At 36.6% G+C, this 19,498-nt stretch overlaps 1 protein-coding gene and 2 pseudogenes across 5 annotated transcripts in view; all 3 read left to right on the top strand.

The window, feature by feature from the left end:
- Positions 1–597: 597 nt before the first annotated feature.
- Positions 598–716, top strand: LOC120581762 (uncharacterized; annotated as a pseudogene).
- A 1,829-nt stretch (positions 717–2,545) lies between these two features.
- ANKHD1 (ankyrin repeat and KH domain containing 1) overlaps positions 2,546–19,498 on the top strand; it is a 90,723-nt gene continuing 73,770 nt past the window's right edge. For 2 of the 5 annotated variants that reach the window (XM_039836287.1, XM_039836288.1), the window contains exon 1: positions 2,546–2,987. In XM_039836287.1, coding sequence (XP_039692221.1) covers positions 2,697–2,987 — 291 coding nt within the window. In that variant the 5' untranslated portion in view covers positions 2,546–2,696. The remainder of the gene's footprint in view (positions 2,988–19,498) is intronic. The other 3 variants (XM_039836291.1, XM_039836290.1, XM_039836289.1) reach the window with 3 other exon arrangements.
- On the top strand, positions 6,158–6,276 carry LOC120581906 (uncharacterized; annotated as a pseudogene).

A 19,498-nucleotide genomic window follows, 5' to 3' on the forward strand; every position in this document is an offset into this window, starting at 1 on the left:
TTTAATGAGTTTGTTCAAGGAGTTGCATCAGAAATTATTTTGTATTAGTGGTAGGAATGACAAGTAGTTCCTTTGTAATGCTGCACCAGTCAATACCTGTTTTTGCCTAAGGATGTATCCATACCAATTCTGGATAATCCAGCTTTGAAGTGGGTTGGGCAGTGCTGGGTTTCTTTTGTTGGAGCTATTAGTTGGGTTGTAACCTAGTCATACATGCCTTAGACAACACTGAGGATATGGGCTAATTAAGTTCAACAAATTCTAACTAAAGCCTATGTACATGGCATTTACATTAAAATAGTTTTCTAGAAAGATACACAACCTTTTTGCCTTTGAACGACTTATTATCTAAAAATATTCCTTCTGCTAACATGTCATAGAAAACAGTCTTTTTTTTTGCATGTGAAATGCCAAAATGAACAATTATCAAGCCAAAGAAATGTTCATAATCTTCAAAATGTTCTTTAAATGTCTAGCAGAATCCATTTTAAAAGTACTTTTTAAAAATCATTATATTCTTTATAAAATTTTCAGATTCTAGTTCAAAGAGGTAAAATATTAAATACTGCACAATCAAGATATACAAAGTTCTCTGTAGTCTACCGCCATGCCACCCTGAACAAGCCCAATCCCCTCTGATCTCGGAAGCTAAGCAGGGTCGGACCTGGTTAGTACTTGGATGGGAGACCACCTAGAAAGACCAAGTGCTGTAGGCGTAAAAAAAATACAAAATAAGGAGTTGTAAGCTGACAAGGTCCTTGCAATCTGTGAGGTCAACCAAGGGTTGCCTCGTCTAAATATATATATATATATATATATATATATATATATAGAGAGAGAGAGAGAGAGAGAGAGAGAGAGAGAGAGAGAGAGAGAGAACAAAGTCCTTTGTGAAAGTTCCAAGAGAGGAGACAATGCCAAATCATTTGCTTTTAGCCAACATGTTGACTAAAAATTCTATAGACACTCTCTGGGTCAAAGGACATTTGCCATACAAACTTCACAAAATGCCTTTCTTGTGATCTTTGATCATAGGATTAGTTGGAGCATGAGCATTTTTAAACCCCTCTTTATTGACAAAGGAAACAGAGAGAGATAACAGAGGTAGAGATCCTTAGAGGAGGAAAGATCCCCTTAGCTAGCTTTGTTTTGCATCACAGAGATCTGATAAGAATTGGTTTGGATGGCTGGACCCAGGGGCAGGTGAGGGAGGGCTCCTGAAGGAAGAGTAGCTAACAAAAATAAGTCTTTACTGTAAGTATGAAACTTTACTAAGCGCCTTATGTTATTATCTAATTTATTCATACCAGCAACCAAATGAGGGAGGTACTATAACCCGCCTTAGACAGATAAACCAACTGAAAGTCACAGAGATTAAACAACAAACGCCCTGAGGTCACACAGCAAATAAGTGGCAGCACCAGAACTCGAAACTGCTCCAGAACACGCACTCTTAAGCACTGCGTTCGACCCCGCAGTCCGACTCCGCGCGCTCTCCGCGGCTTTCCCACCTTCCTTAGTGGGACAGTTCCCAGTACTGAGGCATGGCGCTGTCCAGCCCTCAGGCCTGCCGCCTTCCACAAGCAAGAGAACGCGGCCCCGCGGGGCGATCCCGCCCGCAGGTAGTAGAACTGCCGCGCCCAGCCACGTCCTGGCACGCGGGCAGGCAGAATCGCCTCCAGGCGGCCATCCCAAGCAGCCTTTATGGTTCCCTGAGCTCCGTACGGACGGCTCCCCTCGGAAAGGCGGGAGGCGTGCAGCAGGACTGGCCCTGCGCCTTGCCTCTCGCAACCCTCTCCTCCGGCCCAAAGAGCCTGAGGCTGATAAGTTAGGCAGCCTCACCTGTCCCAAAGGGGCGACTGTTTTAGTGACTGACGCTCGGCTCCTCCAACCAGGGCCCGGCAGGAAGGTGGAGCCTAGCTGGGACTGATGTCTTCTTCCTCCAATCCTCGTACAGCAAACCTCCGGCCGCAGTCTCCGCGCTCCGCCGAGAGCGACAGGTGGGAACTGCGATGCCTCTGTGCCTCTTACATACTTGACGTAGAAGCCTCCCTGAACGCACAGTAAATTCTACTCCAAATCCCACTAATTCTTACGGGTCGTCACCTCAGCCGTCATTTTTATCAGAAGTGGAAATTCCCCAACCCTTTCCCGTCACCTCAGATGGAGGCGGGATGAATGGTACTCTTACCGGCCAATTATACCACGCGACGTCCTGTGACAAAGTGACCGACATTTTATGGCGCCAATGAAGTCTCCCATTGTCAGGGGTCACTATGACTGACCACAAGGCCAACTAATCCACTTTAAGGTCGTGATGCGATAGTCAGAGAGTTTGACCAATAGACATAGAAAAAGACCGGAAGTCAGCGCGCGGGGTGTAGGAGGCGGGTGTTCGCAACCGCCTAGGCCTGCGCGGGTCAACGCAGCTTGGGGGCCCTGAGCCAGCGAGCAGCGCGTGACGAAGGGCCTGAGCGACGGGTCACCTTGGCCAATGATCTGCAGTCGCTTTGGTGCTGTAGCCAGTGGCGAGTGTGGGGGGCGGGAGGCAGCAGGTTAGGCAGTGAGAAGTTAGTGGCGCTGCTGGGACGGGGGGAAGGAGACGCTTCTTCCTCCTGCTGCTCCTCTCGTTCCCGGGATCAGCGGCGGCGGTGGCCGCGAGTGACTCGGCAGTGTCTCCGGCTCCGCGTGCGACCATGCTGACCGACGGCGGAGGCGGCGGCACCTCCTTTGAGGAGGACCTGGACTCGGTGGCTCCGCGATCCGCCCCAGCCGGGGCCTCGGAGCCGCCTCCGCCGGGAGGGGTCGGACTGGGGATCCGCACCGTGAGACTCTTTGGGGAGGCCGGGCCCGCGCCGGGAGTCGGTGGCGGAGGCAGCGGTGCGGGCGGAGGGGACGCGGCGCTGGATTTCAAGTTGGCGGCTGCTGTGTTGAGGACCGGGGGTGGAGGTGGTGCCTCTGGCAGCGACGAAGACGAAGTGTCCGAGGTACGGCTCCAGGACCCCCACCTCCCACACAGCGTGGGGCATGAATGCTCTCTGGTCCGGCACAAGGCAGGGGCCACCCTCCCGCTGCGCGGGCGGAGTCGTTCTCTGACAGCGATCGGCTCCAAGGCGGCAGTGGCATTGGTGCGGGCCTAGTGCGCCCTCAGCTTACTCTTCAGCCCGCGGCTGGAGCCGGACCGGTTCCCGTCACCGTCTGTAGACCCACAATGGGGAGTCCTTTGGTCTCTGAGCTTCGCGCGGGAAGAAGGACTCGCTAGGCTACCTCCCGCCCACCCCGCTTTGCTGTTGGGGGGGCGGGGTCTTGCCAGAGTCCCTGCCCTTGGTACTGAGAGAACGAGACAGAAAGAGGGAGAGGGGAGAGATTGAGACAGAGACAGGGAGGCAGAGCTTGCTAGCTCAAAGAGCATTTCCACATCCGTCTCCCTAAAGTCGAGGGGCTGGACATTTATTTGTTTTATGCCTTACCTGTGTATTTAAGTCGGGTTCTTAATTCCCTTCTTTAGTTTGAAACAGGCGAGTATTACGGAGCTCGCTGCTGTTACACTGAAAAATCACGTGAGTCTTGCACCTGGGACCTTTTGTGAAGTTAGACAGGAAAAGGAAGTTCCCTTGCATTTTTGGACTTCAGAGTAGCAGGATAGATGAAGTCGAGATTTTTTGGCTTGGAGAAGGTGGGCACCCTATGGACACCTTCTGCAGTGAGAGAATTTAGTTATAAAGTCCTTCATTTCTTTTAACTCTTATGTATATCTTGGGTCTTTTTAGGTCTGAGCAATCTAGGATAGTAGACGTCATCTTTTGAGCTCTAGAGAAGGAGATAATTTATATATGTACTTTCTTCCTCTTCCCTATGGCTTGTATATAGTCCTGTACTGTGATGACTATTGTTCTGAGTGCTCAGAGTATATTCTATTTTGGTTCTAAGGTGCTTGGTTCATTTCCTATGACCAATTATTGTAACCTCTGATCTTGGTGTTAAAGTACAGGGATTTCTCTTTGTGTACAACTGTCCTGGCTGTTGTATTTGAGAGGAATAGGAGAAACTGTATTTGTGGGTTGCAAAATACAGTTAATGCACAGTTTTACCTTCTAGGTCTGAACAGGGGTTCCTTTAGATTTAAAACCTTCATACATTCTGACCCCAACGTTTTGCTTCGGAAAAAAATAGTGTATAGGTTGTAAGAGAGTTAGTCCCTTGAATGTCTGTATCTTTGAATTTCACCTCCACTCTTGGGCTTGTGGGAGGCTTTCCTTTATCCTTTATCCTTTATCCTTTTTCTTTTGTCCTTTATGAGAGATGAACCTAGAACATGTATACTTTTTACCTAGGAAATAAAGTGGGAATATATTTAGGCTCTACAGTCTATTTTTCTTTGAAATTTGTAAGACCGAAAGGGTCTAAGTCCTTGATTTTCTGGATTATTTTAACATAATTAACATAGGTGAAATAAAAAACAAAACAAAACACTATTTGCTTTTACATAAGTAGTAGTCTTAAATTTCTTCAGAGGTAGAATGCTAGCGGAGCCTCCAAAGTCACAAATCTCTAACTCTTTGGACTCATGTGTTAGATCTTGGAAATGAGCTTTTGAAGTAACCGTTTCTGTGAGGCTTACACACACACACACACACACAGCATTTCATTTGAAATTGGCATACCATGTGGTTAAAGCTATGAGCAGAATCCATACCTTTCGTGGGTTTTTTTATGTTTACTCATGATTCCTTTACCCATTTAAGCTAATAGTAAAAGACCCCCTTATTCTCCTGTTTACTTAAGTTTTCTGTGCCTAAAAAGGATTTTGATATTAAGTATATACATAGACCTCAGTTTTGGAGTGGGGGTTTCTAGGGTACCCAGAGACTTTAGCCTTATCTGAGATGATGCTCAGTGTGTATGTAGATTCTTTCTTAACCTATGGAGAAAGGAAATTTTGGTTTTGCGTCCCGTTCTCCCATATCACATAGAGAAATTCCTGGAGTACCTAGTCTGCTGTAGAGCACATGTGGTAATGTGTAGTCTTTGCCTTTGTGAATGAAGTGACCTATTTCGCCCAAGCATATTTCTTGCCTTTTCTCTTTCCTCTCTGACAGGATGAGCTGTCTTCTCCCATATTATTGCCTTTGAATTACCAGTGTGACGACCATAAATAATATTGTTCAAAAAACACACCAAACTGTCATTTGATGAATAATACTAAAACCTTTATTTTCATCTTTCACAGACGTTTTAGAACCAAGTATTTAGAATCTAGACATCCAGAGAGATAATGAGTTTGTAGTTTGAGAGTGGAGTTTGTTTAATTCCCCAAATGGGGCAGGACTAGGTGAGAAATAAGTAAGAAACATAGAGGCCTAGCATATTTGCTCTAGAATTAGTCAACGTCTTATACATTTGGTATACAGAGGTATAGATACTCTAAGGACCGTTTTTTCTATTCACTATTAGAGCTTTTAGCTGAGAAAAAACAGTTCCTTTTCCTTGCTGGCTAAGTCAAAAGACCTTTTAGCTTGAGGCAGGGGCTTGGGTCGTTTGTAAATTTTATATATTAGAATTGTGCTACCTTAAGAAATTCCACTGTTTGGGATCTTAGGTTCTTGTTTTAAATATTAGGATAAATATATGTTTTGTTTTTCTTCAGGCACAATGAATATGTTCCTTAGCTGTCAAAGGTCTTAAAGTCAGAAGTTGCATGGACCTTATTGAAATGTACCCATTGTTCAGAATAGAGATTCTTAAACACCAGTTTTTAAATGTTAATTTTAGATTTGTAGTCTTTTATTTTAGTAAGTTAAAAGAAAAATAAAATTTCTAAAGAAAGGACTTTGGTGAAGTTTATGACTCTTAATTTTCTGTCATAAGAATCTATGCATATACTGTATGTGTAGGTGTGACATCTTCCTTTTAAAATTATAAAAATATGGTGTCAGTATAAGGTGAAAAGTGAAAGTCCTCTTTCTCACCCTTACTGACCCTTCAAAGCCCACTTCTTAGAGGTAACTAATAGTAAATTTTTTAAAGTAAATTGTCCAGGCTTATATAAGCCTATCTGTAAAGACAGATATCCATTTAGAAAGCATAGCTTTATATCATAATGAAGTTTTGGGGGTTTTTTTTGAGGCAGGTATCATATTTATAATTAGGTAAAAGTGTCTACGGCCATGCCACCCTGAACATACCCGATCCCATCTGATCTCAGAAGCTAAGCAAAGTCGGGCTTGGTTAGTACTTTGTTGGGAGACCACCTAGGAAGACCGGGTGCTGTAGGCGTAAAAAAAAGTAATGATAATAATTAGGTAAAAGCACACAGACATTGTATATAGTAATTTATATCAAATTATATAGCAAATTATTACAAAAGCTTTAGGGATTTTTTTTTCTGAAAATTAAGAGTAAAAAGTACAGTCCAATCAGAGGTTCCATTTTGATTTTCACTAGTAGGAAAGGAGATGGATTATTTACTTTAGGATTATTTATGATCTAAAATCTAGAGCAAGTTTTCTCAATAGCAACATATTGAAATTTTGGGCCAGATAATTCTTTGTTATGAGGGGCTTGCCTATGCATTAGCAGCATTCCTAGCCTTTAACCACCAAATGCCAGTAAAACTCACCTAGCTGTGGCAGCCAAAAATGTCTCTATACATTGCCGGCGTTTCCTGGGTGCAAAATCACCCCTGGTTGAGAACCACTGGTCTAGAGGCCACTCTTATTGTCAGGGATGGCAATTTTGTCGTGAATACTCTGTATTCAAACTTCAGGTAAACAAGGTGAGTCACTGCTTTTAATAGCATCTCAAGGCTTAAGCTTATAACCTGAACAAGAGAGAAATTGAATGAGGGTACTGGAAGGTTTAATGCTATAAATTTTCTATGGTAAATTTGTCATTCTAGGGAACTTTCACTTAAAATACTATATTATTTTTGAAAAATTTATTTATTGACCAGGAAATGAATTTCTGAAAAAACCTTTGTGGGGACATTGTTCAAGGCAGAAAGGGCTTTAGTCCATAAATTACCATTGGTAGTGATAAAATAGGAAATAACTTTGTATTCTAGCAAGCAAATTTTGGAGACATTGGAAATGTTTATTGAAGGAAAAGTTACAGGTTATTAACTATAACAATTTGTTATAGCTCATGAGTATCAAGCTTGCACAAGTTTTATTCTGTAAAGCCTGAAGACTATATAAAAAAGATGCATTGATGACTATGGCTATAAGAATGGTGGGTCAAAACAGTTGATTAGGTATAGGTAGAAGTAAACCTTACTGTGAAATTTGAAGTATGTAGAGGTTTTCTTTTGGTTATTTAGTACGTTTCAATTGGTGATTACATTCATATAGTTCATAAGTCAAAGTAAAATAAAGACAAATACAGTGAAAAGTCTTGATCTCAACCTTGCTCCTAGATATCCTACCCTCCACACTTTTTGTCTTAAACATTTTTTTTTTTTCAGAATTTCTTCATGGAAATACAAATATATATTTTAATTTTCTCCATTGTTGCACAAAAGATAACATTATTCATATGAGATTTTTAAATGGTAAATTTGAGAATGATTTAGATATTTTATCTAATCAAAGTGTTAAAACATGTTAAGAATGAAGCATTGGGAATGAATTTAACGATATTCCTTTCTGAGCCTATCCTATAGTAGAATGATGATGTACTAGATGACCTCTGAAAATCAATTCTGGCCCTCTGATGCAATGATGGATAATATAAATAAAATATGTTGCTTTAGAGAAAGCAAAGCAGTTTTTTAAAAAGCATTAGTCTTGAGTTGGCATGTATAAAGAAATGAGTCTACCATTTTTTTTGCCAAATTTCATACAGAACCAAAGTTGTGAGAAATCAGTTCTTTATTTTTAACCCACTATAAGTGAACTATTTCAATCTTCTTGGACCTTATTATTTACAATTTTCCTCTCCTGTTACTTGTTTATAAAGTCATAGAATCTTGGTGATAATCCTATCTCATCTCATTTTTAGGTAACTGCTACCATTTATTGAATGCTTATTATATGCCAGTATCGTACTAGATACTTTCGTTATTTTATTTAATCGTTTCAACATCCCTTTGAGGTAGGTATTATCTACATTTTTATAGATGAATAAATGTAGGCTCAGAGAAATGATGAATCCAAAAAACAAAAAATAAAATGGTTAAAATGTTACACAGCCAGTAAGTGGTAAATTAGGATTTGAATCCAGTACTGAATCTGAAACCCATACTACTATTTTGCTTCTTCAGATTAAGTAATAGACAAAGTTTTTGGTTACCGAATGCTGTTTCTCCAATAAATGCTTGCTTAGTCCCTGTTGAAGTCTTCATAGATCTCAAGTGAAATGAGAAAAGTAAGGACAATGTAGTGAATTTCTCATAAAGCTATTTTTCCAAATTTTTTCTATTTTGAGATAATTGCCTTCCTACTGTTAACAAAATGATATTTGACAAAATATCAAATAGGCAACTTCATGTCAGGACCCTGGGTAAAGCCTCAAAAACCTGGGAACCACTGAGCTAAGTGACTTGCCTAGAATCACACAGTTAATGTTTAGTAGAAAATATGTCATCTGACTACCATTCTAGTTTTCTTGCCTGCTATATTGTTCTGCTTACTGTTTCTCTTATGATGCATTGTACCAACGAATTAATTAGTTGCTTAAGAAATATCTATTTCAGATTAGCGTATCATCCATTGTTGACCTTGTTGGAAAGGTTTTATATTATTTAATGAAATTGGTGACTGCTATGTAGATAAATATATTAAGATAGAAATCAAAGATATACCATTGAGTATAGGAGGAGCACTATTCTAAGGTAATTTTGTAATTGAACTTACATGAAAAGTTCAGGCCTTGTCATTATTCATTTTAAGAGACTTAAGGCATCTACCCAACTTTACACCTTTGCCAATATGGGAAACATTTGTTTTGGAAATATTGTTAACTCTAATTAATTTATAAAAATTAAAATCTGTACTGTTCTATTAGTGGTTACTGACAGTGTATGGTTCTTATGAATGAAGATCATTTGCTTTGATGATTGACTGGTTTACCTTTTTTCCAGCCAACTTTACCTAAATCAGTAAGAAAGTAAAATTGTGTTATAAGGCTCTTTTTTATTTGCTAGACTGAAATTTAGCAACTTTTATCAAAAAAGCACATTTTGTTCTTTTTCCATTATACACTTCAGTTCTCACAGTTTTTTCTTTAATGGATGCTGTTTTCAGTAGTGGAAAGTGTGTGTGTGTGTGTGTGTGTGTGTGTGTGTGTGTGTGTGTGTTTAAAGATATGCCACTGTATCCTAGTGGTTTGCTTCACTTGCATTCATGTGCAATTTTGAAAAGAGAAGTTCAAGTATATCCCCAAGGATTAGCCCTAAGAACTAAAGAATTGAACAGAAGAAAGGTTTATTAAGTTGCCAAGGTAAGTTTGATATGTTTAACAGTTTGTAATGAGGACAATTAGATTGAGAACAAGTTTTCTTTTTCTTTAAATTGTGGTAAAATATACATAACAAAAATAACCATCTTAACCATTTTTTAATTGTGTTAAAATAGACATAAGATAAAATTACCTTTTTTAAAGTGTGCAGTTCAGTGGCATTAAGTGCATTCACATTGTTGTGTAACTGTCACCACCAGTCATCTCCAGAACTTTTTCATCTTTCCAAATGGAAACTCTGTAACCATTAAACAATAATACCCCTGCCTCCCTTCCCCAGCCTCTAGCAACCACAAATCTACTTTCTTTCTCTATGAATTTGACTACTCTAGGTATATCAAATAAGTGGAATCATACAGTATTTCTATCTTTGTGACTGGCTTTTTTCACTTAGCATAATGTCTTCAAGGTTCATCCTTATTGTAGCATGTACCAGAATTTCATTCCTTTTAAAGACTGATATACATTGTATATATATATACCATATTTTGTTTATCCCATCCATTGATGGACACTTGGATTGCTTCTAACTTTTGGCTGTTGTGAATATGCTACTGTGAACATGAGTGTACAAATATCTGTTCAAGTTCCTGTTTTTTAATTCTTCTGGGTATATATCCAGTAGTGGGATTGCTGGATCATATGGTACTTCTATTTTTAATTTTTCGAGGGACCACCATATTGATTTTCATAGCAGCTATACCATTTTACATTCCCACCAGCAATGCAAAAGTGTTCCAATTTCTCCACTAGACAATTCTTGTTATTTTGTTTTGTTTTTGATACAGCCATCCTAATGGGTATGAAGTGGTATCTCATTGGGGGGTGGATTTGCACTTCCCTAATGATTAGTGATGTTGAGCATCTTTTCATGTCCTTATTGGCCATTGTATATCTTCTTTGGAGAAATGTCTATTCAATCCTTTGCCCATTTTTAATTGGGTTGTTTTTTCATTGTTTAATTGCAGGAGTTCTGTATATATTCTGGATATTAATCCCTTATCAGATATATAATTTGCACATATTTTCTCCCATTCCATGGTTGCCTTTTCACCCTCTTGAAAGTGTCCTTCCATGCTTAAGTTTTTAATTTTGGTAAAGTCCAATTTATTTTTTTTCTTTTGTTGTCTGTACTTTTGGTGTCATATCCATGAAATCATTGCCAAATCCAATGTTATGACAGTTTTTTTTTTTAGTGTTTTCATCTAAGAATTTTATAGTTTTAGCTCTTACATTTAGGTCTTTTGATCCATTTAGAGTTAATTTATGTGCATGGTGTACGGTCAGGGGCCAACTTTGTTTGTTTGTTTGTTTGTTTGCATGTGGATATCCAGTTTTTCAAGTGCCATTTATTGAAAAGACTGTCTTTTCTTCATTGAATGGTCTTTGCAAAATCAATTGACCGTATATGGGAGGGTTTATTTCTGGGCTTTCTTTTTTATTCCATTGGTCTATATGTCTGTCTTTATGCCACTACTGCACTATTTTGATTACTGTAGCTTTTGTAGTAAGTTTTAAAATCAAGAAGTGTTAGTCCTCCAACTTTGTTCCTTTTTCAAGATTGTTTTGGCTATTCAGGGTCCATGAGATTCAACATGAATTTTAGGATGAGTCTTTCTATTTATGCAAAAAATGCTGTTGGGCTTTTGATAGGGATTGCATTGACTCTATAGAATGCTTTTTAATACAAGTATCATGTAATTATTTCATCACACTAGATATTAGCAAATAAAAGGCTTGAGTCTGACAAAATATTAAAAAGCATTTATAGTAGGAAGAGACTGAGTACTCACTGATGTCCTCCCTGAAACCATTGAACCTGGCTTACATGGAATACTGTGCTCTGAATAGATGTTATTTTTTTCCTGATTTGTCCTCATATTGACTATTTGTGATTGATCATGATGCTTCATATATTGATGAAATGCCAGGAAGAGTACTTTTTATTCGGTATGATTAGAGTTCTGGAAGAGTTATCTCAATGTTATTAACCTAGATAAATGAACCTATAGTGTTTTCTTTAATGATGTAGAATTGAAAAAGTTTCATAGGCATTTTATGAAATCTGAAGCAGAAAAAGTTTGGCCACGTCAATTGATACTTTGAGTGGGACACTTTGAAAGGACTTTCAGCTCTTATCAGCTTCTAAGTGATTTTTTTTTTCCTCTAAGTGTTTACTTATTTTTCTGCTAAATCTCTACATTTTTATTTTTTTCTTTTAAAAATTGTACAGTTGCTAAATTTAGTAACATGTGAAACAAACTATCATTATCAAAGAGCAAATCCCAAAGTAGGAAATAGTCCATTTATATTGGATACATTCTCTTTTTTTTGTTACTTTTTATTTTGATATAATTTCAAACTTACTGGAAAGTTGCAAGAATAGTACAAGGAACTCCTCTCATATCCTCTATACCCAGATTCACCATTATGTTCATTTTGTCTCATTCTCTTTCTCTCATTAACAAATAATTTATTTTTTGAACCATTTGAAAGTAGGTTGCATATATCATGCCTCTTTACCCTTAAATTCTTTAGTGTACATTCCCTAACAACAAAGACATTTTTAAATATAACCACAGTGCATTTATCAAAATAGAACATTTAACAAACTTCTAAAGTATTTTTCAAATTCAAAGTTTTAAAAATTGAAATATGATTCACACATCATAGAATGCACCCTTTAAAGTGTACAGTTCAGTGGTTTTTAATATATTCCTAAATATATTATATTAAGTATGTTAAAATTGTGCAACCATCACCACTATCTATTTTAAAACATTTTTATCATCCCCAAACAAAACCTTATACTCATTAGTAGTCATTTCCCATTCTCCCCTCCCTGCAGCCCTTGGTAACTGCTTATCTACTTTCTGGATTTGCCTTGTCTGGGCATTTCATGTAAATGGAATCATACAATGTGTAGTCTTTTGTGCCTGCCTTCTTTCACTTAGCATATTGTTTTCAAGGTTTCTGCATGTTGTATCATTGGAATAATATTTCATTTTGTGGATATACCACATTTTGTTGATTGACACTTGATGACATTTGGGTTATTTCCATGTTTTGATGGATGATGATGCCGTGAACATTTGTGTACAAGTTTGCATGAACATATATTTTCATTTCTCTTGCTTATATACCTAAAAGTGGAATTGCTTGAAAGATAACTCTATGTTTAACTTTCCGAGAAACTACCAAGCTGTTTTCTACAGCAGCTGCAACATTTTACATTTCACCAGCAATGTATGAGTGTTCTAATTTCTCCACATTCTTGCTAGCATTTGTTATTTTTTGTTTTTTGTTTTTTTATTATAACCATCCTAGTGTGTATGGAGTGGTATCTCATTGTGGTTTTGATTTGCCTTTCTCCAGTGACTAATGAAGTTGAGCATCTTTTCATGTGCTTGTTGGCTTTTTGTATATCTTTGGAGAAATGTCTACTCAGATATTTTTCCCATGTCTTAATTGGGTTATTTGTCTTTTTATTGTTGAATTGTGTTTTTTTAAGAAAAAAAATTATATATTCTGGATACTAGTCCCTTAGATGACTTGCAAATATTTTCTCCTTTAAGATGGCTTTTCACTTTCTTGATTGTGCAATTAAAATTTTTTAATTTTGGTGAAGCCCAATTTTTATATTTATCTGTTTTTTCTTTTGTTGCTTGTGCTTCAGTGTCATGTCTAAGAAACCATTGTGTAATCCAAGTCCATGAAGATTTATGACTGTTTTCTTCTAAGAGTTTTATAGTTTTAACTCTTATATTTAGGTCTTTGATGCATTTTGAGTTAATTTTTATATGAAATGTGAGGTAGAGGTCTCTCTTCATTCTTTTGAATTTGGATTTTCAATTGTCCCAACACCATTTGTTGAAAAGACTATTTCTTTCTCCATTGAATTGTCTTGGCACCCTTTTCAAAAATCAATTGACTATAAATGTAAGGGTTTATTTCTAGAGGGTTTACTTCTATTCTTTTCTATGCTATTTATGCTATTCTATTCTATTCTATTGATTTATATGTCTTCCTTATGCCAGTTTTATGCTGCCTTGATATTGTAGCTTTTTGTAGTAAATTTTGAAATTCGGAAGTTTAAGTTTTCTAACTTTGTTCTTTTTCAAGATCATTCTATCTGTTCTAAGTTATTAGCTATGTTCTTGTTCTCTTGATATGGTCTTCAGGAGAGGTTTAATAGAGGGTATTGAATATGCTGCAGAATTTGCGGTCATACACAAAAGATCCTCCCTCCACCCCAATTAATAATATTCAGCTCTTAAAATTTCTGCTCCTCTTGTATATGCTAAAGATGGATTGTGAGAGTGGGCAGTGGGGGGACTTATGTAATTTAAACCTGTGTTTGCCAGGCTATCAGAAGAGCAAGTTGTCATAATATTAGTGATTTTTTTTTTCATTCATTTCCTCCCCAGCAAAGCCTGGATATATGTTTGAAAGGAAATAAAACTGCAGCTGGAGGAGATGGTTGGTTTGGGTGGTTGTATTCTGAATGTATCTGATGTGGACTTTAGTCTGCAAGAAGAATATGGACTGAATTTCTTTTTACAGGATAATAAACAAATGTATAAATAGAATAACATATAAAAACATAGCAATTAGAGTTTTTGCATCTGGTATCATCTAACAACTGCTTAAGAGGTAGGAATTCGAGTGACAATACAATTTGCTTGACACCCAAGCCAGTGTTATCACCTGTGTGATTAAATTGCAGAAACAAACCTTGTATGTCACTGCTTAAATTATCCCAATTATGTTAAATTACTAGTCAATTCTATGACCAGTGAAAGTCTGTACTATATTTTAGTACCCGTTTTACTTATGACTTGATTGACAGGTTAACAAAGGAAAGTTTATTTTCTTTTAATTCGAAGAGACCATTATTTAAGGCTACTCTTAAATCAGGTATGTGGATTTGACCTATAACCACCCACCAACTAAATTTACAGTAATATGATAATACAGTATTAAAGGTACTCACTATGGTGGATGATCTCTTTGTTGCTAATCTGTTACAGTTATTCATTCATTCTCTACAGAAGAAAATCAAGCTAGTTTAGATTGGGGTAGGGCCTCTTCTTCCTGAATCCACTTCTTGCATCATAAAATTATGTCTTTCAGAGATTAGAATCTTTGGCAGTCTGTTTGAGAATTCTGATGGGTGCTGTAGAGTGGATTTATTATCTATTCCACAATAATTTATCTAGAGCCTACTATTTGTTAAGCTTTGTGCTAGGCTTTGGAATTACAAACATAAAAAGATTGTGGTCCCTGCCCCTTAAAGACCATCAGTCTTTTCAGGAACTAAACATTTCAGGGAATGTGAAAATAGATAAATTATTTCAAATTGTATTCGTTTTACTAAACTCCTTTCATATAGTAACAGAATGTCTGTTCTAGGCATTGTGCACTTTAATTGCATCGCCTCATTTCATTTTCTTATGGTCTTGACAGTCCAGGATCCTGAACTGGATCATTGGCCTATGTGCGTTGGATGATCTCTGTAAAGTTTGATGTTTGATTGTCTTCAGTGGTTTGATGGGGTTTAAGTTGCAGGTTTTAAGGGGCAATGATTTTACATGAGAGGCTACAAAGTCCATCAGCATAAGATTGTCTCGTGTTCCTATTTGAGCAAAACCACAACTGCTTCATTATGTTCTATAATCTCTCCAAGCATGTCCTGGTTCAGGGCCTTTGGCATTGCAGTTTACTCTCTCAGCATTCTTCTCTTAACTATCCATGTGGCTTTCCTGTCTCACTTCTTTTAGCAGTCTGCTAAGAGACCTTCCAACTGCCTGCTGTATATATGTTCCTCAGTTCTAAAAAGGCTCATCAGTTCTAAAACTGAACTCATTATTTTTCCCTCAATCCTTATCCTTCCCCCCTCCCCCGCACCTTTATAAATTACATCACCCTAAAGCCAGTCACTATCCTTCAGAAACCTCAGAGCTCACATCTGTTTCTTCTCACCACACACATCCAAGTCATGTAGGTTCATTCTTAACATCTAATTTATGTGTCCCTTTCCCTGTATCCATACTGCTTCTGCTGTACATCAAACCATCATCTTTAACCTGCACTTATTGCAGTAATCCTTGGCTGTATCTGCCTACAAGATTACACCTCTCTGATTCTTCCTCTATTGTGTTATCAGAGTAAACTCTCTAATGCCAGATCAGTCATGTCACTCCTTTGCCAAAATACCTTCCCATTCCTTAGATAAAGTGTAAATCCAAATTCCTTGGTTTCAGATACAGATTATTTAGTATTTGGCTTCTGTGTATTTTCCCAACCCTATCCTTGCTGTACCCTACTTTATTTGCTTTTTATTTTTCAGCCATATCAAATTGCTGTAGTTCTCTGAACATATCAAGCTTTAGATGTCCTAGTATATTTGCTTCCACTGCCTTGGTCTGTAGAATCATAAAAATAACTACTATATGCTGAGTGCTTATTATCCACTGGGCTAAAGGCTTTTCTGTATATTCTGAAATAAACTTTACAACTACCATATGAAGAAAGTGTTATTATTCCCAATTTGCACATAAGGAAACTGAAGCTTGGAGACATTATGTAACATATATGAAGTCATGCATCTAAGATTTAAATCCAGGTTTCTTTGACTGTAAAGCTGATGTTTATAACTACTACTCTACGCTGCTGCTATCACTGTTGACCCTCTTCCCCATCCTGTTGTATACCTGCTGATTTCAGAGTCATCATCTCTAACTGATTTCCTTCATCACTGCCCCAATTGGAATTGACCATTTCTTCCTCTGTGTTCTCATGTTGTCTGTGTATAACTGTCTATTATAGAGTCTGTAATACTTTATTGCATTTATTTGATTATCTTTCTTAGTGAGCAAGAATCATGTCTTATTTATTTTTGTGTTCCTGGTATATATTAGAATGTCTGGCACATAGTAGGTGCTTAATAAATGTTGAATGAATGTATGTGCAGTGCTTAATATGCTAAGGTTATTCGTTAATCTAAGACAATTTAATTGATTTTATATTATTTTTATGGAGTAGAGAGTAGGAATATAGGAAGACAAGATCCTTAGGCACCTGACTTTAATAATAGTAGTAGTGGTAATATTCATAGTAATAATAACAACTAATATTTGTTAAGCAATTATCATGTGTTAAGCACTGTTGTTCAAGTTTAGATACGTTGTCTCTCTTAATCATCAATAACTGATATAGTTGCTGCTATTTTTATTTTATAGCTGAGGAAAATGAGGCTAAGCGCTAAAACAAGTTAACTTAGGTCACTCTGTGAACAGTGGGTTGGTATTCTAAGAAGACTTGCTCTTAGTCATTATGCTGTCCTCCCCTTATTGGTATTAATCGGAGGTTTATGGGTGTTGGAGCTCTTTTTAACTTATTAAAATTGAGTATTCCTTTGGAATGTTCGATGTTTATTTTCTATTAATGATAATGAGCAGAAGTCAGGACTTCTTTCTAAACCTCAACCTTACCCATTTATTATGATATATAGAGTAACATTTCTTTCTTCAACATAAAGATTTTCTTGGCCCTAATTGCTGGATACTTCATTCCTGTGGCTTTTGTAATGAGTATGTAAGCAGTCTTTTTAAAAAACCTATTGTGGCACAAATTCTGTTGTACATATGCTAGTTAGAAATCAGGTAGATGTAGCTGCCAAAAATTACTAAATGAAAATATGATTTGTCTCTGGCAGAGAAGAGTTAGTGGGCTTGATAATCCATTACATTTAATTTAATTTTTAAAAGTTTTTCCTGGCATTACTATTACTGTTAAACTGCGGCATTGCAGTATTTGTAGATCCTTTGCTTACATCATTGCTTGGTATTTATTTTAGTTATACTCCATTGTTTAGAAGTTTCACTAATACAGTTTGGTGTGGTGAAAAGGTGTGAGATTTGGAGTCTGAAATACATCCCTGCATTATATGATCTTGAGCAAGTCGTTTTACCTTTTCTGAGTTTCAATTACTTAAAATGAAGATCAGTTAATCTATTTCATTGAGTAGGAAAGATGATTGAATGGAATAATATATGAAATATGCTGATACACGTGAAGCATTTTATTAATGGCGACCTATTTTTTTAAGTACTTAATGGTAGTTATTTTTTTTAAAGATCTTCTATCTTTAATTAGATGCTTCAAAATAATATATTTTATATTAAAACTATAGTTTAGAAATGAAGTTTTTGTAGGTGAGCAAAGTAGAGTTAGCTTTCTCCAGTTTTAACTTAGAATTAGGAAAAGCATGATGGTTCTCTCATGTTATGTGAAGCCAAAGAAATCCCAAGATACCGTTTGTTTTGTGAGAAGAGGATTGTGGGTCTTAAATTGGGACTACATTTTCCTTGTAGAAAGAAATCTGAGAAGTTTTTATGTTAAGGAATACAGACTTTTTATTCTAGTATTTCAAGACGTTGCTGATTTTGTTGGATTAGGCTTTACAGTATCAGCAAAACTCATTCCTAAATTATCATTATTGGGTCCAGAATTGCAACTGTGATACTTTCTCCCTTTGCATGGTTCATGGAGCATATTTGTGGTGGATACTACTATTGAAACTTTGGAGTACTGTGTTTTTTCCAAAAAGGAATTGCTGTGTCCTTCAGTAATTATCTGTTGGAGCACTGACCCATCCTTTTTACTGCTCCAGCTAGAAATCAATAGTAAGCCATCTGTATTTCAAAATTGGTTTAAGCGATGATTTTGACTTAGAATAGAGGGTTTACTTTAGGTGGAGAAAGGTAAGACATGTTGGTTTATTCAAATATAAACTAAATAAGAGAGGAGAAATAACAAGAACATTTTTAAAAATGTATTTTAGATATTTTAAATGTTTTAGCTTCTTATTTTTAATTATTGAATCTGAATTTCTTAAGGGAGCTTCATTTTTGAAGATTTGCGAAGAGAGGTAGTGTAAAATAAAGATTTAGCCTTCTCTTGAACTTTCTCATATCTCCAGTTGGAATTTATGGGAATGATAATTATTCTTAAAAGTTAGTAGAAACAAAATTTGTAGCTATGAGTATTTTAGTTCTTAACTCAGAATAAAAATTAATGTGTTAAAAATAAAAATTTTATCCATTTCTGTGTTAGAAGTTCTATGTAAAACGGTGTTTTTCCTACTTATATTTGAGAAGTTGATGGTGTTCCTTATTATGCTTGTTACATGATAGGACCACATTACTAGAGAATATATAAACAAAAATATATAATATAATGTACATGTTTAAGATAAAATGTTTGTTTTTATTAAGTTCTGAAACAATTGCTATTTTCAGAAATATAGTCTTAGAGAAGGTAACAGTTGGTTATTGACAAATGTATAGGCGAGATTTTATTATTTAACTATTATAAGACTTAAAAAACACTAATATTGAAAGTTAATTATATTACTGCTTACATATACTTGATAGAAATTGTGTGTGGTTTGTTTATTTGTTTATTAGTGGAAGCATGTTTTGGTTAAATCATAGATTGAGAAATGACTTTTCTAACTAGATTTTGGCCAGAGTGACTGACTTTGTTTTTTTAGGTGATAATAGCTGAGTCTGTGGTTACTCTCCCTAGTAACTGTTGCCATCCAGTGGTTCATTTCTGAAATGTCAAATGGAATAAAAAAATGGGGCAAAATGCTCGTTCCCCTTTCCCTCCACCCCTTTGTTTAAGTTCTAGTTAAAGCTAAAAACCACACTTATTTTTTAAAAGAAGGGAGGTTAAAAAAAGAGTTTTGAGAAAGAAGACATAAAGTTTTTACCATAGTGTTTTTGAAGAGATTGCCTGTATAAGAAAAATAGGTAATTTGGGGTGTCCAAATTCTCTCTCATCCTTTTTCCTCTGCCTTTTATTTTCGTATCTAATATGAGGTAGAAAAAAAAAATCTACAGTGTTTTAAGACTTGAAGTAAGCTTTCTTGCCATTGGCAAAAACATTACCATTCTAGGTGGATGTTTTATATTTGCTGCCAAATGAAGGTGCTAGATAGAGATGAGCTATGTAACTGGGTCATTAGGCAATAAGG

The sequence above is a fragment of the Pteropus medius genome, unplaced genomic scaffold, assembly GCF_902729225.1.
Source record: "Pteropus medius unplaced genomic scaffold, Ma_sr-lr_union100, whole genome shotgun sequence".
NCBI classification, from domain to species: Eukaryota; Metazoa; Chordata; class Mammalia; order Chiroptera; family Pteropodidae; genus Pteropus; species Pteropus medius.